Source organism: Podarcis liolepis, assembly GCF_965112155.1.
Source record: "Podarcis liolepis genome assembly, chromosome: 12".
NCBI classification, from domain to species: Eukaryota; Metazoa; Chordata; class Lepidosauria; order Squamata; family Lacertidae; genus Podarcis; species Podarcis liolepis.
The window spans coordinates 34,749,129-34,776,828 of record NC_139563.1 but is presented as its reverse complement, the minus strand read 5'-3'; the positions used below and the strand labels follow the sequence as shown (position 1 = coordinate 34,776,828).

General features: G+C 41.9%; 1 protein-coding gene across 1 annotated transcript in view; it reads right to left on the bottom strand.

The window, feature by feature from the left end:
* Window positions 1-27,700, bottom strand: part of DNAH11 (dynein axonemal heavy chain 11) — a 143,719-nt gene that overhangs the window by 14,659 nt on the left and 101,360 nt on the right. Inside the window, exons 62-73 of the mRNA XM_083467740.1 lie at window positions 26,060-26,194; window positions 22,215-22,388; window positions 21,747-21,982; window positions 19,981-20,103; window positions 11,443-11,647; window positions 9,853-10,017; window positions 8,834-8,974; window positions 7,567-7,737; window positions 4,946-5,068; window positions 3,580-3,773; window positions 2,200-2,348; window positions 755-882 (exon numbers count right to left, since the gene is read on the bottom strand). Of these exons, the coding sequence (XP_083323866.1) occupies window positions 755-882; window positions 2,200-2,348; window positions 3,580-3,773; window positions 4,946-5,068; window positions 7,567-7,737; window positions 8,834-8,974; window positions 9,853-10,017; window positions 11,443-11,647; window positions 19,981-20,103; window positions 21,747-21,982; window positions 22,215-22,388; window positions 26,060-26,194 (1,944 nt within the window). The remainder of the gene's footprint in view (window positions 1-754; window positions 883-2,199; window positions 2,349-3,579; window positions 3,774-4,945; window positions 5,069-7,566; window positions 7,738-8,833; window positions 8,975-9,852; window positions 10,018-11,442; window positions 11,648-19,980; window positions 20,104-21,746; window positions 21,983-22,214; window positions 22,389-26,059; window positions 26,195-27,700) is intronic.

Below are 27,700 nucleotides of genomic sequence, written 5' to 3'. Positions count from 1 at the left end.
ATTTGAACTTTGCAGTTATCTGAACTTTGCAATGCAATTCTTGAGCCAAACAATGTGTACAAAAATGCATATACAATGGTAAAGCGTGCATATAAATGCATACATTAATGAAAATAATATTAAAAATGGATTACAAAGGGGAAAATTGCTTCACATAAATGTGTTTATGAGACAGAGTGGCACATAAAAAATGCGTACAGAAGGGGGAATTTGCACAAAAATGCTGTTTTGCAAAGTCAGATGTAGAAATGTGTAGGACTGAAATTAAGATTGGATAAAAGAAGAATAATGAAATTGACATCTTCGCCAATCCTTATTTTTTTGTTAACTTTCCTCTTGCAAGTTCGTCACTGCATAAGGGATACTGAGGGAACAGAGGAAAATTCTCCATCTTGCAAAACTAACCTCACAGATATTTTTGATGAAAGATGATCTCCCATTCCTGGGGCAGCCATTTTGGAAGAGCCAAAAAAACACCAAGCAGTAATAAAGCAGGTGGTGCCATTTGTATGCTTAACTTCAGAAAGTTAAGCAACAAATCCCACAAACCACTCTACAAACTCTTTGATCCGCTATCATGATCGGTGAAAAGAAATAATGCTAGGTGAAGTTGTCTTCTCTCAGAATTCCTCAGAAGGTTGTTTCTTGTGGATGATTTTTGTTACAGGCAGACATTTCACAGGTTAAGTATGTGCAGAGTAAGCCCCACGACAGAACACATAAGGAACGTCAAATCATGCCATTTCACACTTACCTGCAGAATAACCCAGTGCCCATGCCTGGCAGCTTTCTTTAATACCTCCTCCGCAACAACCTCTTGCCCTTGCCCCAAAGAGATATTATGAAATTTCCCAGAATCAATTGTGAAGTTAAGTTTTTTGCCTGCAAGTGGAGCAACGGAACGGAGGTGGGGAGGCGAGCAAAAGTGGAAAGGAGGAAGGGGATGGAGGGAAAGGGGTGGGGGGAAAGATAATGCCCCATTAATTTCACCAATCACTGGGACAATACACATTAGTTCGTCACTCAACACAATTTCAACAAGCAAAATTGCGAGCTCTCAACAGCAGCCTTATGGCTGGTATTAGGGGAAAAACCCTGCAGAAATCTGCTCCCTTGGTTTTAAGATAACGAACCTTTTGACATTTTGATAGATGCTAGGTATTGTTACAGAGCTTTATAAACTCTTACAGGGGGTGCAAGCCATTTCCCTTATAAAAAAAGGGAGCAACATGTGGTAGCTATCACATCAGTTTTTTAACTGATTGGTTCAGTGGGTAAATGTGCAAGCCTCTCACCTTGTGAGGCCCGAGTTTAAATTGAGCACAGTCAGGTCACAGCTGTATTAACCTGGTATTCTCAGCAGAGTCAGTGGGGAATAGTAATCCTAAGTACAAAGCGACAGTTTCTTACACAATTGAATATAGTTTGTATAATGACCATTATTTAGTCACAGGGGGCACAAGATTACATGAGCATGGAGAAAATTGCCCTCTGGCCCTCATCTACTCAAAAGGTAAGAAACAGCACAAAAGAGCTTGCATTATGCCAAGCAGAGGAATGTTCAATCTAAAAATTTCTTCACGCTGCAGCGTTAATAGCCTCACACTTTTTATCCACCCTTCCAGAGTGAATGGAGGGCTAGGGCAAGAGAGGGGAAAATCTTTAAAACTTAACTCTTGTTGAGGAAAACAATTCCAAATTTAAATCTGCTTTATTCCTTGATAATGACTATTTGTGGGCTTTTTTTGTGTTAGCTTAACATGCATTAATTAAAGACCGACTCCCGCTCTGTCTAACTCAAAGCACAAACCCCTGTTGTTACCAATCATAAACTATGCATTAAGAAAAGCTCTGCGGACTTTGCAAATCAGCAACATTAACAACTATTGGAGAGAGTTCCTGTTACCCACAGCCATGTCAGAATTCCTACCAGAATGCCTCTGAATGTCGCATGTCAAAATGAGGGCCCTTTCCATCATCATACATGCATTCTCTTTTCCAACACTCCCTAATAACACACTTTGCTAGGGCTCAGTGAGGTTTGTCCATGTAGCATTAAACCACGGTTCATAGCATTCCACATGAACATGACAAATTCTGTTCGCATTTTGTGTTTTGCAAGATGTGGAATGTTGCCAATTCACCTGCCCGTGTTTTAAAAACCAGCCCAACAATACCTCCTCAACAAAACATGCTTACCAAGTGCCTCCACATCTTTAAGAGGATCGACTCCAGGAGAAAGAATGAAAAATATCGGAGTGGCTGGACTGCTTTCTTCATAAGATTTTGCCAAGTCTATTCTTGTGCCATCCACATACTTTGAGCCGAGCTTTTCCTCTACAAAGTTTCTACAAAAATATATAATGTATATATAATGAACATATGTTAACATATAGAGAAAGCTTCCTTATCCTGGTGCCATACAGATGTTTTGGACAACAATTCCCACCATTCTGGTCATTGGCCACCCTGGATGGGGCTGAAGAGATTTGTAGTTCCAAACATATGGAGTGCACCAGGTTGGGGAAGCCTGATTCAGAACGTAAGAGTCTAGCATACAGTCTGCACATGTTGATGGGAAAGAGGTGGTTGTGTCTCAGCTGTTTTTCTAGGTCCCAAGTCTCACATTCTCTATTTTCCTAAATATCCTTTCAAATATATTCTATTCCACCAACATGTAGAAAACCCAAGAAGCTGAGCTAAGTTCTGTTGTATGGCTTGAAAGGAAAACATCCCAATTGATGAACTGTTGTTTCTAAATTAACCAGGAGCCACAATCCTAAGGTCTAATTCACATATATGAGTGATGTTTCGTATTGGTATTTTAAATCCAGAGTGCACTGAAGACTCTCCATGTAACAGTCACTTCATATGTATCACTTGCCTTGTAGTGAAATACACACACTGAGTTGAACATCACCGTAACGAGAAAGAGAGACTGCAATGGTGTGGTAGAATTGACAGTTCTGTGAGACAAGTAGAAGAAGAGTTTGGATTTGATATCCCGCTTTATCACTACTCGAAGGAGTCCCAAAGTGGCTAACATTCTCCTTCCCTTCCTCCCCCACAACAAACACTCTGTGAGGTGAGTGAGGCTGAGAGACTTCAGAGAAGTGTGACTGGCTCAAGGTCACCCAGCAGCTGCATGTGGAGGAGCGGGGAAGCGAACCCGGTTCCCCAGATTATGAATCTACCGCTCTTAACCACTACACCACACTGTGGCTAGATACTTATTTAATTAATTTTAAAATCCTGCTCTTTGGCCAAAAAGGCTCCCAGAACATTTTACAAATCAATCAATAAATAGCAACAACAAAATAAGACAGCCCCCACCCACAGGCTTACAAAAGGAAAAGTGTTTGGGAAGGAGGAGTATTATATGAATTGATTACCTCATGACACACACATAGATTTAGAATGGCCACTGTACAACCATCTGCTGATGTGTTTGATGCTATTTTTTAGTTATTTCTGTAAGTGCTATTTGACAGATCATGCAACTTGTACACATAAATAAATTGAATATATAAATAAATGTGATAAATATAAAAGGAGTTCACAAAGTCAAACATGCCGTACCTCAGAGCATATGTCATCCGATCTGGGCGCAATGCTCGTAGCATGATAAGCTTCTGAAAAGAAGTTTTGCTTTTCCATTCCTGAGGGAACTTTTCCTTTTCTGGGCATTCTGAATCTACCCATTTTTTCCATCTCTTGGCAGAACCTTCTATGTCTCTATCTAATCCTCGAAATTCATCCATTAAGGCAATGGCCTGAAACAGAACAATGGCAAACCTGATTTATTGACACGTCAGCTGTTTGCACTAAGAGAGAAATAAGTGGCAATTATTGAGATGCTGTTTACCCCCTCCCACCACACATATTACACTCTCTTGCAATATACCAAAGTGTGTAGGATTTCGCCAAACCTTAGCAATTTCACCATGGACCACTAAACCTTAGTGTGGGCACTGTCAGTGTGGCACATCTACGGGCACACAAACAGCCAGCAAAGTTTTCTTTGGTGGCCACAAGCAGTCCCAAGCTACTCTAGTCCAAAACCTGCCCCATAAAGGTTTTTTCCTTCCCCACTCAGAGCAGCTCCTCCTCTCTCATATATGGTCTCCCTTGTTTGAACATGCCCTCCCTTCCCATCTGAGTAGACACCCTTACGTCTCTTCTGAAAATTCATGGAGGACAAAACTATCAATGGCTACTAGCCATGAGGGGCATGTTCTACATCCATGGCCAGAGACATCTGTCTCTGCATACCAGTCGCTGGGAATCACAGATGGGCAGACTGTTGTTGTGCTCATGTCCTGCTTGCAGGCTTCTCTCAAGCATCTGATTGGCCACTGTGAGAACAGAATCAAGCATCTGATTGGCCACTGGCTTGATCCAACAGGCTGTTCTCATGCTCTTACACATGACAGCCTCTGAAGAAGAGATCTGGGAGTAAGCATGTGGGGGTGCTTCATATTATGAATAACCCTGAGATCTACTGAGGAAGGGTGGCATACAAATATCAATTAATTAATTAATTACACTGAGAAAGGTAGAGAAGCCCCTAAAGAAAAGTGGCAATGCAGACAGGCAGGTAGCCATGCAGTCCTCTGCTTCCAGGTCTTTCTCGGTACTGAGATGGAAGCAGAAAAGTGTGTGGGGTGTGTGGGTGTGTGTGTGTGTGTGTGTGTGTGTGTAGAGGGGGGAGAGTATAATTCCTTGCTCACATCCTGCATGCTGGAGTGGGTTGCAGATGGCAAGGCCCTCAAGCCTGCTTCTTTATGTGGGAGCAGGAGAGAAACAGAAGCCATTCCTATATAAAACAGAATATTTTGTGCAATGTAGAGAAGCACATTAAAAAGTGTAAAAGGTGCTCACAACTAAGCATAAAGCAGGCATCTGCTTGGTTCCTTATAGGCAGCTGGTTGGTCGTGAAACTTACCCTAATGGCACTCCATGACTGAGTAGTTAAAAAGTCCACAGGACTTTTGTAGGTGTGTTCAATTGTAAATCGTAGCAGGAAATTCAGTTCGGTGAGTTCTATTTCTTTACTTCTCAACAAAATCTAGGAAGTGAACAAAATTGGGAAATACCGTGAGAGTCATTACAAAGAAAGGTTTTACTCTATAATGTTCTGCACTGCCATTTTATACTGAGGTAGCACAAAGTATTGAGTATTTCTGCCTTCATAACCGCTCTGGTTAGACATACATTTTTTGCACTTGGTCTGATGATGATTATGATGTTGATAATGATAATAATAGTAATAGTAATTTTCCAGTCCACCCATCTGTACTCAGCTACTCTGGGCTGCTCCCAACAGAATTACAGGAAAAGAAGAAGGGAGTGTCAGGCCCATATATTCCCTTCACGACGCTCCAAAATGTGAAATCAGCACTACTAAAAAAGAAGAAGAAATTGGACACATACACATTTCTCAAATGAACAGTTCTTAAGCAATCATCCTTTCCAACATGGATGTGTGGAACTTTAGGCCTGGGGGCAAAAATGCAGCCTCTCAGGGCTCCTTATCTGGCCCTCCTGATTCTTCTTACCCATGTCCCCATCTCCTTAGGCCACACTCCTGACTGGCCCTGGTTCACACCTTCCTTGAGCATGTTGGCCTGGCTGGAATGTGTCGTTGAATACGGGCCCTGCCAACCACTGGAGTGGATATGGTCCCTGGGATTGAACAAAGCCTTTGAGCTCAAAAATGGTCTCCCTGCTTCTAGAGCAGCAGCGAATATATATTTTTTTCCATGCCCAAAAGCTGCGTTACATTATGGGCATCCTTCTTGGGGCTGCATGCCAGAGGCCGAGTGGGGGCCACAGTCCAAAGTGGGCAGGGCTATAGATTCAAGCTACCTTCTACCACACACGCAATATGAAGTTTTGACACACACAACCAGTTACATCTCTCAATACGCAATTCAGGAAGGAAAGAGGTATTGTCAACTAATCCAGAATCCGGCAGCTAGACTGGTGACTGGGAGCAGCTGCCGAGACCATATAACACTGGTCTTGAAAGTCCTACGCTGGCTCCCAGTACGTTTCCAAGCACAATTCAAAGTGTTGGTGCTGACCTTTAATGCCCTAAACAGCCTCGGTCCAGTATACCTGAAGGAGCGTCTCCACCTCCATCGTTCTGCCCAGACACTGAGGTCCAGCGCCGAGGGCCTTCTGGCGGTTCCCTCACTGCGAGAAGCCAAGTTACAGGGAACCTGGCAGAGGGCCTTCTTCGTAGTGGCACCCGCCCTGTGGAACACCCTCCCACCAGATGTCAAAGAGAAAAATAACTACCAAACTTTTAGAAGACATCTGAAGGCAGCCCTGTTTAGGGAAGCTTTTAATGTTTAATAGGTTATTGTATTTTAGTGTTCTATTGGAAGCCTCCCAGAGTGGTTGGGGAAACCCAGCCAGATGGGCAGGATATAAATAAACAACAACAACAACAACTATTATTATTATTATTATTATTATTATTATTATTATTATTATTATTATTATCATAACAACAAGGACACATTTCAGTGAGGCAAATGCGCTTCAGGCAAGTGCAGAGCAGGGTTTGTGTGAGAGTAGCCTGGGGAAGAGTCTAGTGAGGTGGATAGTGAGACTGGGAAGGGCACACTACGGAGTCTAGACAGGCATTCATTCACTGGTCAGCTTGCTGTTTTTAATACCAGGAGTCATAGGTGCCAATTCTCTGGGGTCCTTGGTGCCTGAGCACCTAAAAAATTCCATGAAGGGGCCAGGCACCCACACATTTCAGTGCCAGGGCCATGACCGCTGTATAGCACCCACAGCACCGGGCACCCATGGTCGCAGGGCCAAGTTGGCACTCCTGCCAAGGAGTATAGATGGGGCCTAACATGGCCATCGCAGAGATCTGCTGGTGTTCCTCATCCCCTCTCAATCATAGCAGCTAATCATTTTACAGCTTGGAAAGTGAAAGTATGCAATCTGCTTTGGAATAGTATACAAAAAATGTGCACACCTGAATAAGACAACCTACTTTCTGAAGAAAACAAAATATAGGCTTTTAATATTTTGAAAATCCTTTGGCAGAGCAGACTATAGGAAACTATGGAAACACTCCTTAGACATGCTCAATACTTTATTTGGTAAATCGCCATCAAATTATTTGTTCCTTTAAATGCTGAAAAGGTTTGCTATTCCCCCCGCAGGGGCATGATGTTGGTGTAACAAATAATGACCTTAAATATCTGTTGCTGAACAAAAATTCTCTTCCCAAAGGAATCCTGGTAGACATTCTCTCCCATACAAATAATTTCTAAGCCTTAAATATTTGCCTCGTCTAGCTTTGACTTATAATTAAACTGAATGAAGTAACAAAATTCTTTTCAACTACATTTAAAGCAGGGACTTTGAGGGATTGGAACTTTGAGGGATTGGAAGTTAAGTCTCTACACAACTGAGCATGCCTGATTGTGTCATATCCCCTGAGTCTTTCATGCTAATTCTCCTCTGTTCTTATGTTGTACCAACATGTGTATCTCTAGTCTGAATTGATGCAAGCAATTAAGGTTGGCTTTTTCTCACCTTAAATGTTGTCTGGCCCAGAAAAATTAGCTTGTCCCTTTCAAAAAGTCCCTGGCCTACGTAAAGGAAGGTGAAATACGTAATAGCTTCTGTTAGGTTGGAGATGCGTCCTTGGATATCATCCGATGCTTCTGCTCGCTCAATTGCTTTACGAAAGACAGTGTTGAAAGCCTAAAGGAACGCAGAATTAATTTCTCACATCAGAATTTCCTTTTCTTGAGGAACATTTTTGAAACCTGGATTTGGCTTCTATAATTCAAAAGCACAGTAATTCAGAATGCTTTAAAAACAAGGTCAACAACGTAATATCATCTCTTAAAGAAAGAAGATGCTAATCGCTTCAAGCTAGCTGATGTAATCTCTGGATTCGTCTGCTGTTGTTGAAATGAAGTGGTATTTACTCTTAAAACTAGTAAGGGTGGATCCACTGTAGCACAAGTCTACATCTGCTTGTGCAAGAGGGCTTCTCCTTCCTTCCATATCACCTTGAATACCTCAGATCTGCTCTGGAGGAGTGGAGGACCCTCTGGAGCAAATTTTTGGGACACACGAGTTTTGGGGGCAGAGAAACCAGGGGCCACATTCTACAAGCAGATTTACACTGTGCAAGACAGAAGGTGCCATTGGATGCCACCATAAGAATGTAAACCTCAGGTGTACAGAGATTATTCATTACATTTCCTGTTGCTGTAGACCGGGATGAGGAATAGGATCTGGCCCACTTCAACGTTCTTTCCTTTCCTCCTTGCCCAAGTGGGGATTTGCAGCCACTGTTGATCAGCTTAATCAAGAAACTTGGGCCCTGCCTATCTGATCCAGAGGGACGTGTCATGTAAAATGCCCCCAGGAAGCCTCAGGAGACCGACACACACACACACACACACACACACACACACACACACAGACTGATCGACATTGTGATAACCTCTTCTAAACTGCATCATGCTGATCTATCTCCCTTTGAAGCTGGAGATCAACAAGTTTTTAAGAAGGTGGTATGGCAGAGCCATTTTTGCACAGTGTATATGCCTCTTTCTTTTTTCCTTCCCCTAACTCTTATGATCAAACAGTTACTGCAAGCTTTTAATGTACTGCAAAACTCAGAAAGTGTGCTTGGTCACATAAATTGGGGTACATATATAAATGAATGTACCTAAACATGAGTATTAGTGGCTCCACTTCCACAGTTCTGAAAAATAGTGCAAATCTCATGAGGTTTACTACACTATGTTTATTTTTTAGTATCAGAATAAAGATGAGAACGAACCTTCAATGAAAACTGATAGATGGGATTGATTTTGCTCAGATCATGAATGGCGAAATAAAGAAGGGATGCTCTTGCAGCCGCTGGCCTGTAATGTTCTCTGGCTTCGTTAATGTTAACTTCATTTTCTTTGGCTTCTGCTACCTGCAGAACAACATGTTTGAAAGTAAATCAAGAAAACCATCATTGTTATATGAATAGGGCTGTGCTGTTAATCTAGCATCTACTTCAATAGATTTTAATCTATCTTCAAACTGAGGACAGAGGAGGGATTAGCTACACCAAATATAAGATGGAAAGACACGGGCCTCCATCCTAGAAGAATATTCAAACATCTGAAGAAATCTTATCCAAAATAATGAACACGTGTGGTGAGCCACTTATGGTGAATTGGAGCTTCACAAGTTGTAACTCAATCCCTGAAATGGTTTCCATGGTGGCAGAAGGTAGTCTTCTTATGTTTTTATCCTTTCATTAGTGTTCATATGCTGTAGGCCCTATCAGTGGCTTCAGTAACATGTCAGGAAGTTCTCCAGATGTCATTGCTATTCCCATCACCACCAGACAGCATGGTCAATGGTTAGGAATGACGTGAGTTGTAGCCCAACAACAAGGGAAGGGCTAGAGTTTAGCCACCCATTTTTTAAAAGGAAAGAAAAGTGGGAAAAGGTAAGCAACTCTCATCCAACCACCACGGTAAGCCCCTCTCCATTCCAAATGGGACAAATTGCCTTCCATTATTTTGCATTTACTCAATGCTCCATCATCAAAATGAGTGAACCTTGAAACATGGAGAAAGGAGTTCTATCATCTATCTATCTATCTATCTATCTATCTATCTATCTATCTATCCCCACCCCACCAACTCCAAACTATTCTGAGCCAAAATGACTGGAAAGGAGTAAGCCTCGCCCCTTCTGTCTTCACTTGTGATTTGCACAATGCTCTCTCCATGAGGCATTGTATGGACATAACATGTTGCTTTGAAATAGACAAGTATCAAACAGTAAAACTGCAAGTGCCTTAATCTCTATCTCTGCAGCAGTCGACTTTGTGGTCTCAAGTTTCTCCACGAGTTCAGTGTCTCCCAAGAAACTGCCCTCAGCAGCGGAAAGGCGAAACAGCAGATCGTCCTCCAAGCGCTTCAGCTGAATCTTGAAATCATTCTGTTGTTTTGTCAAAAGAGACTGGCAAACACAATGGAAAAAGTTTTAGTTGTAAATGTGGATAACTGATAGCAAGAAGAAGTTTTTAGAACCTATTCTCACAGTGCATTGTATGTGCCTACGAGTGCTTCCAGCCATCTTTGGGTGTGAAACAGACTATCACAGTCAAAATAAAAAAGTTCCTTCCAGTAGCACCTTAAAGACCAACTAAGTTAGTTCTTGGTATGAGCTTTCGTGTGCATGCACACGAAAGCTCATACCAAGAACTAACTTAGTTGGTCTTTAAGGTGCTACTGGAAGGAACTTTTTTATTTTGACTATGGCAGACCAACACGGCTACCTATCTGTAACTGAGACTATCACAGTGTAAGTGTACTACCAAGTTTATATATTTGTTCACCTGAATGCATACCCAGGCAGACTTGTGTGGAACAGGCAAGGTATGTTGTTATCCCCTGCTTATTAAAGTTTAATGGAATTTAAGCATGGTCTACATATTATTTTTTGCATGCAAGATCCACTTAAAATTTTGGTATGATGGCTTATCCTGCTAACATTCATCTTTAGCACTGACCTACACTCCTAACGGCATGTGGCAGCATCAGTTTATGATATATTTTTTAAAGTCTTCACAAAGATGAATCAATATACAGTTGTACCCTGGTTTTCAAACACCTTAGGAGTCAGAACGTTTTGGCTCCCGAATGACTGAAAACCTGAAGTTTTCAAACGTTCTTTGGAACCTGAATGTCTGACGTGATTTTTGCAGCTTCTGATTGTCTGCAGGTGCTTCATGCAGCCAATCGGAAGTCATGCCTTGGTTCCCAAACATTTTGGAAGTCGAACGGACTTCCAGAATGAATTCTGTTTGACTTCCAAGGTACCACTGTCCTGTTTTGAATGAAATTTCTTCCAATGCACCGCACCCATTTTTGCAAAGCAATTTTCCTTAATATAATGAATTTCTGTATGTGATTTTCACTAATATATGCGTTCTATGCACAGTTTACCCCAGTACAGGCATTTTTGTACACATTACGTGGCTTGAGAATAGCATTGCAAAATTCGGAAAAGTGTGAATCTGGCAGGATGGCTCTGTTTTGGATCACACATTGTTTCAAGAAGTGTGAATTAGACAGGCTTAACTTTAAATGAGAAATGAACTGAATTTCTACCAAATCCCTACAAACAAGGTATAAGATTAGTTGGCCAGGTGATGGAAATGCATTCTCTGCCCTGAACATACACATTTAGTCTAATCTAAAGACAACTGGAAAGCGTTATTTTCCACTTAGTGATGCCGTCACAAAGCTAACTCTGATTTACTGTGTGATGCCATAATACCATCATATTCACTAGTAAGCAGTACAAATGACAAGAGATACACAGATTTTGTAGAGGGCACTGAAAGTGCTAGGGAACTGACTAATTCACACGTGGGTTTACCTTCACAGTCTCCAAATCAGGTCTTTCAATACTAACAGCCTCAGCCAACAGCTGGTCTTCCAAACCATCCTTTGTAACTGTGAAATTAATTAGAGTGGTCTGAGCCTGCAGCTCTGGTTTGTAGTGAGGATTAGCCAGCTTAGTGTGAAGGATGAGACGGAAATCCTTGTTGAATTCACATTCTCGATCTTCAATCTTAATATACCTGATATCAATTAAAATAAAAACTGTTACAAAGCACAGCATTGATTAATGCAGCTTATAAGCATCTTACGATGAACACAGAAACTATTTCACATGGGACAGAGTTGTGCGACGGTGCATTCCACTTATATGCCTCTGACTACTACACCTACTTGAGAAAGGGATTATCCATTTCCCATTATTGACACCAACACTAATACTTTTCACTTCTGATGTTAGTAAGAATGCACCTGACATGAGCAGCCTGTTGAGGATATTAAATAAGGATGCCAGATTAACCCAAAATTTATAGAATGAAGGCCAGGTCCATCAGTTACTCCTACTGGTATCAATGGTTTCACTTGCTCATGTCCCACTTCTCTGTTTTCTGAATTAGTCTGAGAAAGGCTGAAAAGTATTATATTTGCTTATTTATATGAACACAGAAATTATGAAGCAGTTGCCTCCAGTTTTTCCATTCATCTTTACAATTTTCTAAGTTGTAATAAACATCTGTCTAATTTTTTGTTTGGGTTACAAACGATTTGTAAGGATGCAATAAACATAGACTGAGCAATTCTGCAAGAGGGATACTTATGAACAGTTTTGGACATCTGTATTTCAAAACTAATTATATGAAATGCAGGATGTATTCTGTGTGTTCTTCCCCTCCTGAGGAACATGCTTGTAGCGAGGAATGTGCTGACATCCATGTTTGCCAGTAATGTACAGTACTTCTTACTGATTCCCCATATACCATATATCTTTCCCTATTTCAAACTTGACCCCTTAAAGTGAAGCTAGTTCAGTTTTCTAACACACGTGAATAATTTCACTTCTCTTTTTATCCCCCTTTATCTGGTGGATCATGTCCTGTTCTCTAACCTACACGGGGAGTAGGAGAACTAAAAATACCAATGAACTAAAAATGTCAAATGAGCTAAAAACAGGAGTATGGCCATTGGGGACACTGACAACATTGTCAAGGGCTGACAGAGCCAGGAGGAGGTTGAGCCCAGGGGTAGCACAGAATGGGGAGAGGATGAACCTGAGGAGGGGCCCAGTGGGCTATGGGATCCACTGCTAAGGGGCAGAGCATCAGAGACTAGTGACAGGGAGGGGGGGAGGCAAGTATCCATTGATTCTCACCTATTCCTTCACCTCATCTTTCCAGCTCCTTCCGGGGAGGAAGCGGTGCATGAGAGTGAGATAATCTCTGCACTCAGAGGGGGGAAGGGGAGAGGCGTAGAGCACCAGGCAGAAGGCAGGGCAATTCTGAGATGCCACCCCCATCCCCTCGATCAAGAGGAAGTAAGAAATGCAGGCAGCAGAGGGAACGACAGCCTTGCCTCTTCGTAACTGGCACTGACACTCACCTTTGGGATGCCTGGTGAGCAACGCTGCTCTACCTGTGGCACCCTGTTGATTGCTACTGCCCCTAGGAGAAAAAAATTGTGCCAACTTCCATTCTGAAGGATGTATGCCCCAATTATAGACAGCCCAAAACAACTATCCACATGCACGGACAGATCTCTTTTTGGTATGGTACTATTTTATCAAGCTAAATAAAAGAACAAGTTTCCACTGCCATTTCAATGTGTAGGGAAAGGTTGGGTATATGCTGAACATTTGGGTATATGCTGAACATTTGACTAAGCTGACTGCAGGTCCATAATGCAGGGGGACAACGGAAGACTGAGCTCAGAAATTAGCAACAGAACAAAGAGGGCAATTTTGTAACTCACTGTTCTTGTTTGTTTATCAAGAATCTTACCTGGGGAACAATACTTTGCTACCGCAACGCTAAAATGGCTTGTTGTAAAATGAGTTCTGGAGCCTTGCACTGAGATTCTACTTTATAGGTGCTCATTGCACAGAAGTAATAAATCATCCCCAATTTCTGTGGTTATTAGCTATGAAAGGCAAGCACTGCACAATGACTCAGTGAGTTTTATCACTGCAGCTACGTTGGGTTTTTTGTTAATTGCAGGTGTGGGGGAAATAAATGTTTGTGCTATTGCTCTTATGGGTCAGCTATGACATTAACCAAAAGTAGGAGAAGAGACCACAGAATCAGTATGTCAGATTCAGCAAGACATGTATGTCTAGGATAGTATAGGACAGGGGTCAGCAAACTTTTTCAGCAGGGGGCCGGTCCACTATCCCTCAGAACTTGGGGGGGGGGAGCTGACTATATTTTTTGGGGGGAAATGAACGAATTCCTATGCCCCACAAATAACCCTGAGATGCATTTTAAATAAAAGCACATATTCTACTCATGTAAAAACACAGATTCCTGGACCATCCGCGGGCCGGATTTAGAAGGTGATTGGGCCGGATCCGGCCCCCGGGCCTTAGTTTGTCCACCCATGGTATAGTAGATGATGGTGTAGCAAGCATGGGCTCAGGTTTTAGAACCTTGAATAGGTGATGTGAGTAAAATTCTTAGACAAATATGGTGGGACTTCACCTCCATGTTGCAGAAGAGAATCTAAAGTTTATGTAGAGACCTCTAGAGGAAAATGAAAAAGCAGCTGAGTTCACTCTTACTCAGAGAGATATCGGCCCAGATTTATATTGTGACCTTGGGTCAAGTCATTTATGTACACAAATGTTCTCCTACGGTCAAAGGAAATGCAAAACTAAAATAAATGTACAAGCCTTGCTGTTTGCTTTTCTATCACATTTTCAATGAAAGCTTCTCCATATGTCATGCTATGAAATTCCATCTTTGTCTCCTCAACTAAATCCCCAGTCCACACATTGGTCACTTTCAGGTTGACTACTACAACATTTAGAACAATATGCAAACATAATAATGTCTAATCATATGTACCAATAGCAAACTTGTTCTATGAATCTGGGTTTTTAAAATAGCCAAACTGGCCCCATTTTTGCAAAAGGTGGAGGTATCAGTAGCCTCAAGGGAACCCCAAAATCAGCCGTAGTACAAAACACTTTAGAGAGAAATTAGGCCAGGACTTTGGATGACAAAAACAGCTCAAATGAACATGCTTACTGGGCCTAAAATACTGATGGGGAGGGGAAGGAGAACAAAAACCCACAAGCAAACAAACTACTGCATTTGAGAACAGCTTAGGTGAACCTTTAAGGTGAAAAAAAGTGGCAGGCAGATTCCTGGGAAAGAAAGAAAATGTGAGCAGTATCTTCATGCTTTAAGGGGGGAAAGTGTTTTTTCAAAAAACATCTAAAAAGCCCTGCTTCAAAGCCTGCTGTTTGAAGTTAAAAGCTTCCACATCCAACCGGCAAACTCTAGCAGCTAATGCAGAGAGTGAATCTGAACATATCAGGTGTAGAGTTGTTACTTAGCAATCACAGCAGGTCAACTGTTCAAGTTGGTCAAACTACTGGAGAAGAGAAAAAATTCTGAAAGTTGCACAGCTAGCCTGAAGTTCGAGGCAAAAAAAGAGGAGCCTTTCCTATGTATCAAAAAAGTGAGTTAATAATCTTGCTGCTGCACGAAGACACACAGAACTGTCTAATTTAAGATAGAAGGAAACTGTTAAATATTATCTGTTAAATATTATCAAATGCATACCATGAGGGGATGTATATAATGCTATGAGGCTGAGCTACAGTGTCCCTGAGGTTCATAGCTTCCCCCTTTTTCCTTGGCCTGTGCAGTTAAGGCTCATTTAAAAAAAATGATTTAGCATTATGTTTGAACCAAGTCATTGATGCTATCAGTAGCGTAAGGTCTTGAAGTGTAGTTGGTGTTTCAGAAGGCCTGATTTAGCACAGAACACAGATCTGTTTTTCAGGCCTTCTCTTTGGCTCATAACTGTGTTGGCATAAGTAGAGAGTTGCATTAGAGGGAATTACCTCTGGTGACAGGAATCACTGTGAAAACTCAATTATAATTATGGTAATAATAAAACTATTTGGTTGTTAAAAGACCGTTGAATGCAGAGAGACTGCCTTTCTGATCTACAGATACTAGTACACAAACATATATATAACTTTCCTGTCAATCAAAAATATGAGAAAAGCAGTAGAAGCTCCTTTCAGGTATCCTAAACAATCTGGGGAACAAGATGCAAAAAATAAAATAAAAAATCATTTACAGGTAGATGCTCTATTCAAGGGGCTAATTTAGAGAGATAATCTTCTCTAAATACTTTACCAACTACACTCCGCCCATAAACTGGATTTTCCCACCTAAAAGGTAGGAACACCTGTCTGCTTCATGGGAGAATCCCTTAGCAGTAGATGATAGATAGATGATAGATAGATAGATAGATAGATAGATAGATAGATAGATAGATAGATAGATATGGGATACCTATATACAGCAAAACATAGAATCCAACAAATATTAATTGCCCTCTTCTTAGCCCTGGTAAGCTTACTAGTGGTGGTGAAAAAAAGGATTTTTGGCTCAGGTGAGTGGTGGGCTTCGCTGGAGGGATTATAACAACTGTATTGATATCTCCTTACACTATGGATGGCTATTATCCATGCACAATATTTGTGAGCCACATCTTACGTGTATATCTCTCTCTAGATCAGTGCTTAAAGCTACGACTAGTACACAGAACAACAGCTGTGCCATCTCTAAGACACCACATTGCAGGGCTGCATCTTCTTTAATGTAGCAAGTTTTCAGCTCAAGAATAATCTCAATAAAACGGAGCCAGGATAAAATTTTATGAAGTGGCTTCACAGAGCAGAAGGTTTGCTAATATGCAAAGCTAGTAAATTTGCTTTGGAAGGAGCACAAGTTGATAAATCTTCCCAGCGATGCTTTCTGTCGATTGCTATTGTAAGATATATTTTACTTAAAATTAGGATTGTCTGAAGCTCAGTGGATCTAATTATTTGTAATTACCCAGTTGTTGTCAGTATGTGGTCATTTTATGACAGCAGTAGCAAGTGTGTGGGTCAGGTTCAACTGTATATCTTTTCAAACACAGAATTAATGTACTATTGATAAAACCATTACTAGAACCAAATTAAAGTCTGAGCTGATGTATTGGTCCACAGGGTGCTGTCAGACATGAAAGGAGTAATTAGTATTCATTACTTCATACTCTACAACATTCCAATTATTAATGAACTTCAACTGTTGGTCTGCACCATATCTATCATCTGCCTCTTTCCAGTCTTTCTTTATTAGGGGGGGGGGAGGGACAAACACTGACACAATTCCTAAAATTAAGAAAGCATAAAATGTTGAAAACTTTGCTAAACTTTGCTGCAAAAACTGGTGCTTGAGACCTGTACAACATGTGATCCACTATTTAATGGATTATGTTTTTAAAATGAAAGGAAGGACTCAGTCGTATGCACAGGCCAATTAAATCAATCACTGCTTATTCAATTCTATGGGGAGAACATGCATTACACCAACAGAGAGAATTGTGGCACCTCCAGAAATGAATATATTTATTGCAGCATTCACTTTTGTTAGTGAAGTGTATCCTCATTTGGAAGATCCCCTCATCTCTCATTCATACACACACACACACACACACACACACACACACACCAATTTAATTCATCTACAGATGTAGCCAAAGCCCCACAATTCACCCAACCACCAACAGTGAGGCATCAGGAGACCTGGGGGTAAGCCCAAGATTTGTCTAAGTAAAAAAAGTACTGTATTTTTTTTGTGTATAACGCAACCCCATGTATAAGTCAACCCCTATTTTTTGGGACCACAACAAAAAAGGGGGGTGAATTGTCCAAAGTTATTGAGCTTTTTTTTGGGGGGGGGGAGATTGCCCAGAGTCATTGAGCTTCTTGGGGGGGGGGGGCACAGCCTGCCTGCCCACCACTGCAAATTGCATGCATCGCCACAGTCAACAATCGTCTGCACACTCGCCACCAACTGCCATAAATCGACTGTCCAGTTGCCACAGCAACCAATCACATGCCCAATCACTGCTGCCAATCTCCTGCTGGCTTCTGCCATCAACCGCCCATCCACCCTCTGCTATCTGTGTATAAGACAACCCATAATTTTGGCCAATTATTTCTAAGGAAAAAATATCATCTTATAAATGGGAAAATATGGTATTTGTAATCAAATGGGGGGAAATTATTTGACTGTAGCTGTGATTGGGCACAAGTTTGTCCAACTCCTTCAACAAAAAAACCAAAATGTAAAAAAAAATCCTCTATACCCTTGTATTAATTTATCATTTACAATTAACAATACACCTAAGTGTCTGATGACAATTAAGTTCACAAAAGTTCAAATAATGTAGTTCACATAAACTCAAAGAATGTCCCCATTCCCATCCATACATGCAATTTTAAGTGTTGTCATGTTGCAGTTTCCTTAAGTCACAGACAGGTGGCTCTGTGAACTACAGCAATATGACCATCTTCTGAGAGCTGCCAGGCCATTGAGGAGCAGCAGCAGCAGCAGCAGCAGCAGCAGGTGACCCAACAAATGGTCCAGGCGAGGTACAAGGGAACTGTCACAACAGATCTGGGCTCTGCTGCCCCTGCACAAATTATGCCATTTCAGCCTTCTCCTCCAAGCAGGATGGCTGCTGAAGAGCTGTCCTAGGCTGTTGTGACTCTACCTCCGCAGCCTACTGCCTCCCTCCTCCTCCTCATGAGAGAAGGTCTAAAGCAGTGTTTCCCAAACCTGGCTCTCCAACTGTTGTTCGACTACAACTCCCATCATCCCTAGCTAGTAAGACCAGTGGTCAGGGATGATGGGAATTGTAGACCAAAAGCAGCTGGAGATCCAAATTTGGGAAACACTGGTCTAAAGGGGGTGGGGGGTTGGGATGCGTCCGGGGAGATGGGGGCATTTGGCAGGCCCCCAGCTGGCTCCAGCCACCGGCCAGCAGCTGGGCAAAATCCGGTTCTCGGAACAGCATTTATCAGCGACTCAAGCCTCAGAAGTCTTCAGAGACTGAGCACGCTCTAATCAGCAGAGTGAATAAATCTTCACAACGGAAGTGGCGGACAAAGGCATATGTAAGCATATTTACAGGCGTTTATTCAGCATCAGGAACAAAGGAAAAACATGTCTGCTTCCCTTCGTGTCCAAGCAATACAGCAGTATAGCAATAGCTGTATACAACAGACATTCCCAGCAGACTGTGCTGGAAGTAAACAGACAGGTGACATACAATAACTCCACATGCCTGTTCTAAAGGTGGAATGGAACTATATCCTAACATGGGGTTCCTTCATGGCTTCCCTCGGCTGCTACAACCTTTTGCCTTCTTACACAAGATGCTCTTACACAAGAGAGTGGTGTGTTTGTCTGTGGTTTGCCTGGGCCACTGACCCTTCCTTCCTCTCCTTGTGGGAGAAGGTCTAAAGAAAGTGGAGTGTTCCTTCATGGCTCACCTGGACCACCTCCCTCTTCCTCACAGGAGAAAGTCCAAGGGGAGGAGGCCGCTTGGTGAGGTTTAAGAAGTGTGGGGAGAGATGCAGCTGTCCCTTCTTAGTACCTTTAATGTCTTTCCCCACAGGTAAGTGGCACTTGGTTTGGAGGGTTTATCACTCCCTCCCTCAGGCAGGAGCCTTGGGATCCATAGCAACTGCTGAAGTGGAAAGGAGAAAGTCTAAAGGGTTGCCATGGCAGGGTGAAAGGGAGACAGGATGGAGGTGGAGGAAAGAGTGAGAGGAGGTTGCAAGCTGGGCAAGCAGCGACACATCCCCCCAGATATACACCCACACATGTTGTATATGTAGGCCTATTGTCAAGAATATATTGTGAGAACCCAAAACTTTTAATTTCCTGGTGGCACATTTCCCTTTCTTTAAGACAACTTTTCTCAACTAAATGGAAGACTATTTGAATGGGCACAATTAGGAATGACAGAGTCAGACCACTGGTCCACCAAGTTCAATATTGTCTACAATGACTGGCAGCGCCTCTCCAGGGTTTCAGACAGGTGTTTCTCCTAGTCAATGGCAGGTACAGGTAGTAATCAATGCCAGGTATAGCTGGTAACAGCAACAGCAGCAACAACAACAACTTTATTATTTGTACCCCGCCCATCTGACTGAGGCTGCCACTCTGGACAGCTTCCAACAAAATCTAAAAACACAATGAAGCAACAAACGTTTAAAACTTCTCTATACAGGTAGGAATGACCCATGTCTAAAACTTTGGCGAGACACTGCTAGATAACATCAAGTTAGGTGGACCAGTGGTCAGACTCTGTTGTTCCTAAATAGGGACAATATGTGCATCCATATATTGTGTTAGGGTTCTGATGTTTGCATAAAGATTTAGATTCTGCAAGAGACACGTCCAAATTTCCAGTATCAATACACCTGTTTCACAATGCACTGCCTAAAGGAACAATACATAAAAAGGCACAGGAGCATCATCTACCTCTTCCAGAAGGTACTTACTTCCCTTTTTTAACCGTGTTCCTTCCAAGCAGGGGATCAAGGACAGGGTCTACTGCTTCATCCAAATTTTCAATCAAGACAACATCCCCACAAGCCAAAGCTCTTTCAATAGTTTTCAGGAACCTTTATGTAACAACACAAAATAGGATTAGAAGACGATACTATGGGTGGATTACTAACATCTATAGAAAGTGAAGAAATTTGGGGAGCTGGGAACTGAAGTAATCTGACGGGGTAAAGCAGGGGGAATTGTACTGCAGCAGAAATACCCATGTAAGTAAATTTGGATTATATGACACTACTGCTTTCTGAATATCTCTCTCTGTATGGGACTGTTAGTTGTCAGTGGTGGCACATACCGTATTTTTCACCTTATAAGATGCACTTTTCCCTCTCCAAAAAATGAAGGGGAAATGTGTGTGCGTCCTATGGGGTGAATGCAGGCTCCTTGGCTTCAGCGATAGCAACGCGAAGCCTCTGAAGCCCGCGCTCCGGAGGCTTCGTGTTGCTTCTGCTGAAGCCAGGAGAGTCTGCTCTTTGAGGCTGGCGGTGGGGGAAAGCAGCGCTTCTCCCACCTCGTAGAAAAGCCCGTAGGAGCCGCGCAGCCTTTAAAGAGCACGCCGCTCTTGGGGGCTTTTCCCCGAGGAGGGAGAAGGGACTGACTGGCCGAGTCCGTCCCTTCTCCCTCCTGTGGGCTTTTGCGGGAGATGGGGGAATTCCCCCACCTCCCGCAGAAGCCTGCAGAAGCTGTGTGCTCTTTGAAGGAGCTGTGCGGCTTCTGCTGGCTTTTCTACGAGGGGGGGTGGAATTCCCCCACCTCGTAGAAAAGCCCGCAGGAGCCGTGCACCCTTTAAAGAGCGCGCCGCTCTTGGGGGCTTTTCAGTCCCTTCTCCCTCCTGGTCGAAAAGCCTGCAGAAGTCGCGTGCGGCTCCTGTGGGCTTTTGCGGGAGGTGAGGGAATTCCGCCACCTCCCGCAAAAGCAGGAAGGAGGTCTTGGAGTAGCGCACAGGCTGCGTGCAGCCTGTCCGCTGCTCCCAGAGCTGCGCGGGGGGGGGGGGATCATATTTTTTCCCCTTATTTCCCCCCCTGAAAACTAGGTGCGGCCTATGGGCCGGTGCGTCCTATAGGGCGAAAAATACGGTACCTCTCTATTCCCCTTCCCAGCAGGTATCTTGAATGGATCAAGGGGAGGGGAAGCACTGAGAGACACCCCCCCCAACAATATAAGAGTGTTCTACTCTACAGCACAAGAGAGGTCAGCAAACTTTCCCCAAAGCTTCCCATCCTACAAAACCTTACAGTAGGCTAGCGATGATCCGGCTCCTTGCTTTCACTCCCTGCTCAATCTTTGGATTCATACAAAAGTGAAAGTGTCCAGGCTACCTGTTTTTGTTTTGCCCTAGATACACCTGAGGAAGCTTGAACAATTGTATGCTTGTTGGAGGGAGGATCCCAATGGTCAAATCATAGACCTCCTGTTCCGTAGCACTGGAAAACAGCTACCAGAGAGCATTACCCAATGCCTGCGTTCAAGTTTAACAGCTTGATACATTGCAGTGAAGTACCTGAGATACATTCAGTGAACTAGGAGGGCTCCCTGCAGTGGCAGATTTGATAAGCACAGAGTTAAACAGAAGTGAGAGGAGATCTATTCTGAAGCAGTAGTGCCAACTTTAGACTATATAGGTTAAAAACCACCTTGGCTGGAAAAGAAATGTATCATGTTGTCATTTATGCATAGGAGTACCTTTTCAATGCACACATACCCCTTCTGTCCTAGATGTATGATTTTAAGGTCAGCTCCATATTTATTCTTTATCCATTTTATTCCTTGAAGTTGAGGGTCTATGAGAAGTGGCCAGCGCTCGCAGTTTGTAAGAATAGAGGCGTTTTCGGTTGACATTCTGTCACTGGGCAGACCTTCATTATTCCATGCCGCAATTGTTGCATCATCCGTCAACATGGCAATCACGTCTAAGTCTTCACTGACTGGAATGCGAATCTTTGAAGCAAAGAGAAATATAACTTTATAATAAAGTTAACAAAAGAGCCAACAAGATGGCATTGTGAATAAGGGCAGACATAATCTATTTGGCAATGGCACATTGGGTAAATAAATTGCATTCAGTTGGAGAAAAGCTGAACTGCATTTTCGTAAAAACAACAACACCATGCTGAAACAGAATCCAGAGACACAAGAGTTCCATACCAAGTTTTGCATTGCAAACACTCACTTCTTGAGATTTCAGAAATGGAAGCCACATGCGTTCCATCAGCTCTTGGCGATAGGGTTTGGTGAAGGATCCAATGTAAGAAACAAAAGCTGCCGTTAATAAAACATCCCCACACACTGTTATTTCTTGCGCTTCAAACGTTTTAATAGATTGGGTCCAGCGAACGTTTTCAGACTGAAAGACAAAATTATAAAATAGCATGGGGAAATCACACAAGTGGTTTGTTTTTTGTCTCAGATTAGAGTTTCTGCCAAAATGTGAAGATCAATACAGTAGATTTAGGCAGGTTGAATGCATTTGAGACAAAACACATAAACAGTCCACCAATCAATTAGTAATATGCTCTATGGCAAAGGCCAGGAAAAAAGGTATGCCAAGCAACATGTGATGAATCAATGATATACTGAGGCAGCCCCATGGTTGTCAGTGAGGTCCAAGGTCCCAAGCCAGACCATATGGGGCTATCATTGCTGGCCAACCCATTAACAGCTTTTAGCATATATTAAGCAGAGATACGTACAAAACGCGATCTGTCTAATCATTCCGTACCCATGGCAAAACTTAGGTGCCCATCAAACCTCTTGCTGGGAAGAAACCCCAGTGTTATAACAAGATCTGTGATTTGGCAGAGGGCCTTCAGCTGGTGCCTATTTTGTGTATCTTGTGGTACCAACTGAAGGTCTCCTCTTCCACCAGGTCTTCTCAATTGGTGGTGTGAGTGCTTGCAATGTAGATGCCATGCACATGGTAACATGACCATAATGCAACATTTAATAAATGGAGTGGTGATCATGGTTTAAAAATTTTATATTATTCCCTTTTTGTGATCTGCCCTGACACCACTTGTGATGAGGGACAGGATACAAATCCTATAATCAATAAACAAACAGCTACACATTCACAGGCTCTCAGAGAATGAAGCTGAAATTTCAAAACACAGCTATTAAACTGAACTTCAATATGTAGAAAGTATGCCCAGCAAAGGAGATTACAACAGTTTTTGCTGTTTAAAGTAGCAGCTATTACACTCCACAATTCTATATTATTTCAATATAAAACATTCTTGCTATCTGGTATCTTTTACAGAACCTATTAGTTCCTTTCTTAAATCACTAGCTGAAGTGAACCAAACAAACCCATTAACTTGCAGGAGGGAATTTTGATTTATCCATTCTCTTTCCCTCATTGTCACTGGCTGGTAAGTCATAAACAATAAAGTGCACCTACCTCATTCTACAAACTAGCTTTGAAATCTGAAGATTTACTAAACATAGAATGATTGTCTATTTAAATCTTCAGTAATTTTACTGTACCACCCCAGCATCATAAATCACAAGTGACATTGGCTAACAAGGGTTTAAGAGTTGGAACATGTAGTGTAATAAATTTCCAGACAGTTAAAAATCACTATAATTTTATTCTAATGCATTATAGATTGCCTGTAATATCATCCTGGCCGGGGTGACCCATTTCTAATTTTGAACAGCTGTTCAGCTCGGGAGTTAGTTAATGATTAAATATAAATTGCCTGATTTATTAGTCTGAATGGTTGAGCTTCCAGGTCAATGGCATATAGACAAAATCATCAGTCTTGATGCTTTTCAGAAGTTAACTGTCTCCTGTTTAAGTCAAAAAGAATTTATTCTCTGAGGAAAAGTGTTGATGCTCTCAATTAATTGTTATATTTTCTTTTTCTTTCTTAGCTTACACAAGTACTTTTAAAGTGGAGAGGACTGTCACTGTTTGGTAGTAACAGAAACTTGGAGAATTCTAACACAGTAGCAACTCAAGATATAAGCAAGGCATTGCAGGACCCAATGAAGGATATGCAATTCTTTTTTAAAAAATCTTTTACCAACTTATAATGTTGATGCAATGCAATTTTCCCTTCAAAACTACTCTGGAGTAAATGGAATGCAAGCTGCAGGGCACCTCAGCTCTAATAGTATTATTTTTAGCAGTGCAATCCTATGCAGGTTTAATAATAAGTAAGACCATAGATTCCAGTGAGACTTACTCCTGTGCATTCTACTGGTTTCCAACAGCTCAATCCTATACATTAGATATGGGGACCTTTGGCCTACCTGGTATTGATGAACCACAACTCCCGTCATCCCTGGCCACTGGTCATGCTTGTTAGGAATAAGGTAAGTTGTAGTTCATCAAGATCTGGACGTCCAAACACTTCCCACTCTTGCTATGCAGTTTTACCTTGGTTGCTGAACACGATGCATTCTGGGAGTCCAATCGACTCCCAGAACCATTCAAAAACCAAGGCACGGTTTCCTATGGGTTGCAGGAACGACCCACAAACCACTTTTGAAATTCCTTGTGCGCATTCTCTGTGCATGCCTGTCTGTTTTCCCATACACACAAATGGGTTCCCTGGATCCCACTGATTTCACTGGCTTAGTGCCATTATGTTAAAATTATTAAATAAATAATTAAATAAATAATTAAAACAACTATGTGCAAACTAACCATTAAATCATCTGTTTTGATATGAAGATGCTTTTCTGCAGATGGAAATAATTAGAAAACTAAACTCCTTATAGAGGGTGTGCTTTTTTGTTAATTAAGTGTATATTCTATACTTATTAGAATAAGATTAATGCCTTTTATGAACATAAGAAACAATGCACTGACTGTAGCCCACTTATCCAAAGGTTAAGTGCATTGTGGGTGGATACAAAATGACTCCGTCCTGACCTGAAGATTATTCAGTCTCAGTGCTCATTAACCAAAGGCTGACTATGCTGTCAGAAAGTGTTCACTTTTCTGTACAGATCTAGCGACTTAGTTACAGAGACCTTTCTCTGGGGATATACAACCCACGGAGCAAACATATCGCATATGATGCAAAAACAGCAGCATAATGTCTAGGGCTGGATAGCCAATTAGGCTAAATACACTGTAGGGGAAGGCACCTGCAACAATATCTCCCCACCCACCAAAAAATAAATTTCTACAGTATAATTATTCCAGAGTTCTGAAGTGTGCGTACTCATAGAGCTCCTTAAAGTAATAAATAAACAATTATCTTAGCATCTCACTGGGACATATGGAAATGAACTTCTTAAGTATGTCTGGTGGTGGAGCGCATGGTGATTAAGATGAAGTCCCAGTTTTAAAAAATGCTGTTAATTTCTAGCCCAGGCAATCTCTAATCTAACCAACCTAGCTATGGAGCCTGAACAGACCTAGACTTTTCAGGAACCATCCAGGAGCCATCATCTATGAAGTTCCATCTATTGTTCAATAAAAATTAAAATAATTCTCTACATCTTCTATTCAACGAGAGAGAAGGAATGCTATATAATTTCCCAATAAGTAGCAAACTTTCTCCTAGGGTTCAGATCAAGGAGTCTCACTGCTGCATGTAACTGGAAGGTGAAATCTTTGGTGCACACTTTTGTCATGGATAATAAGGAGCAATGAGGACGATTACTTAAGTAGTAAGATAGATTCTTCTTATGCTCAATGGAAATGTGTTATTATTTCACAGAGTTCAGTCCTGGTACTGAAAACTGGTTCTGGAGCTAAGCTCCAATAAACTCTGCCTCAAATTAATCCTTTCGTGTGCACACATTAACCTACACCACTCCAGTAGGTAGGGAAGGAGAGCAAGCAAGATGCTCCCTGCTGGGGCAGCCTGCACAATATCCATGTCGCCATATTGGTTAGCATTTTTCCTCTTCCTGTTAGTTTAAAGCGGCTCTCATTTCAGGCATCTAAAACCTGACACTCCAGAAATATTTCATTTCACCAAGACCCTTCTTTTGAATACAGGTTCGCCTGCTTTGATCATAACTCCTGAGAATGATATTAATGAATATCCTACTTGCCTCAAGTCCTTTAACAAGCCTGTTAGCCAGCTCTATAGTCTTATTGGTTCGGCTGACGTCTTCTTGACATCTGACTTTTTCTGCTGTTGCTTTTTCAAAGGATGCTGTGAGTTTGCACAGATTGAGATCCAGTTCCTAAAGAGAGAGAGAGTTAGATTTCATTCACTTATTCATCATTCATTCTTCACATACTCTTGTTGGTGAATAATAAAAATACAGTGGTACCTCGGGTTAAGAACTTATTCATTCTGGTGGTCTGTTCTTAACCTGAAACTGTTCTTAACCTGAAGCACCACTTTAGCTAATGGGGCCTCCTGCTGCCGCTGCACTACCGCTGCACGATTTCTGTTCTCATCCTGAAGCAAAGTTCTTAACCTGAGGTAATATTTCTGGGTTAGCGGAGTCTGTAACCTGAAGAGTATGTAACCTGAAGTGTATGTAACCCGAGGAACCACTGTAATGGTAATACTTTCATACAGTAACCATCTGAAGCCTCACCAAAATGGCAGACCACAAGTGTCAAATATTTTATGCTATTTGCCTCACTACTATTTCCTTCATCTTCTCTCACTCATTTCCACTGGACATCTCATGTCGCATTTATAATTCATGCAAGAATCTCAGTTGCCCATATCATGCCCCCTAGCTGCCATCGTCTCAGCTGCTGATGTCACAACCTTTGATGTTAAGAAAGCTTTAGTCGACATAATAGTCGCTTTGGCGATAGAGAAGCAGCTGGATGCACATTCCAAACTCTTTGAGCAATTTATGCAAATATATGAGGACTTTCAAAAGAAATCTTGCTTGTGCAGATCAGCTGAAATGGACAGAACTCCTGAGCTGCTTATCAGATAAAATCCATCTGAAACTGTCAATGATGTTAAGTGGCTTTTGCCAACATGTCTATTAGGGCCTGATAGAAAGTGCAATCCAGAACAGCTGGAGGGCACCAGACGGTTGAAGGCTGATGTAAAGTCTTCAATGCCAGTATTTTACCTTGGTATTCTGTGCGCCACTATAACCTCAAGAATATGTTGCATTTTGCAATCGTATAAAATCTAGATATAATCTCAGAGCCATTGTAATGTATTTTATAGCCATGGACAGGGAGACCACCCAAAGCTAATTCAGGAACCACAGGGGTGGGGGAAACCCAAGAGTTATAAAATTGGGAATGATAAAATTGTAGAGAAGTGAAATAGCCGCAATGCCTGGTTAACCAAATACACAAGTGTGACTAGAATTCATGTGGGTAATGAGGTAGCTGATCCAATTTTGTTTATGGAGGCATTTATGGTAATGATTTGAAGGTTGACCCATTCTGCATGGCAAAATGCCACCAGCTCTTCCGAGAGCTTTTAAATGGAGACTTGAGCAATGTGGAACATTAACTGTGATCCTATGATGTTTAATGGACTATGAACAAGTCTTGAATGTAGCAAGTAGAAAGAAGGCTAATGTGGACACCTGCCCCCCCCCCAGCATACTTCTAGTGCCAAGAACTGAATAAAAGACCAACAGGCTCTTTTTTGAGAGGGTGGGGATTGAGTCTGTTTCTATTAAGATGGATCTTATATTTCTCATTGAAGGGAATAATCAGCAAAGTTTGTTTGCTGTTCATTAGATGGGAGCTACAGGCTA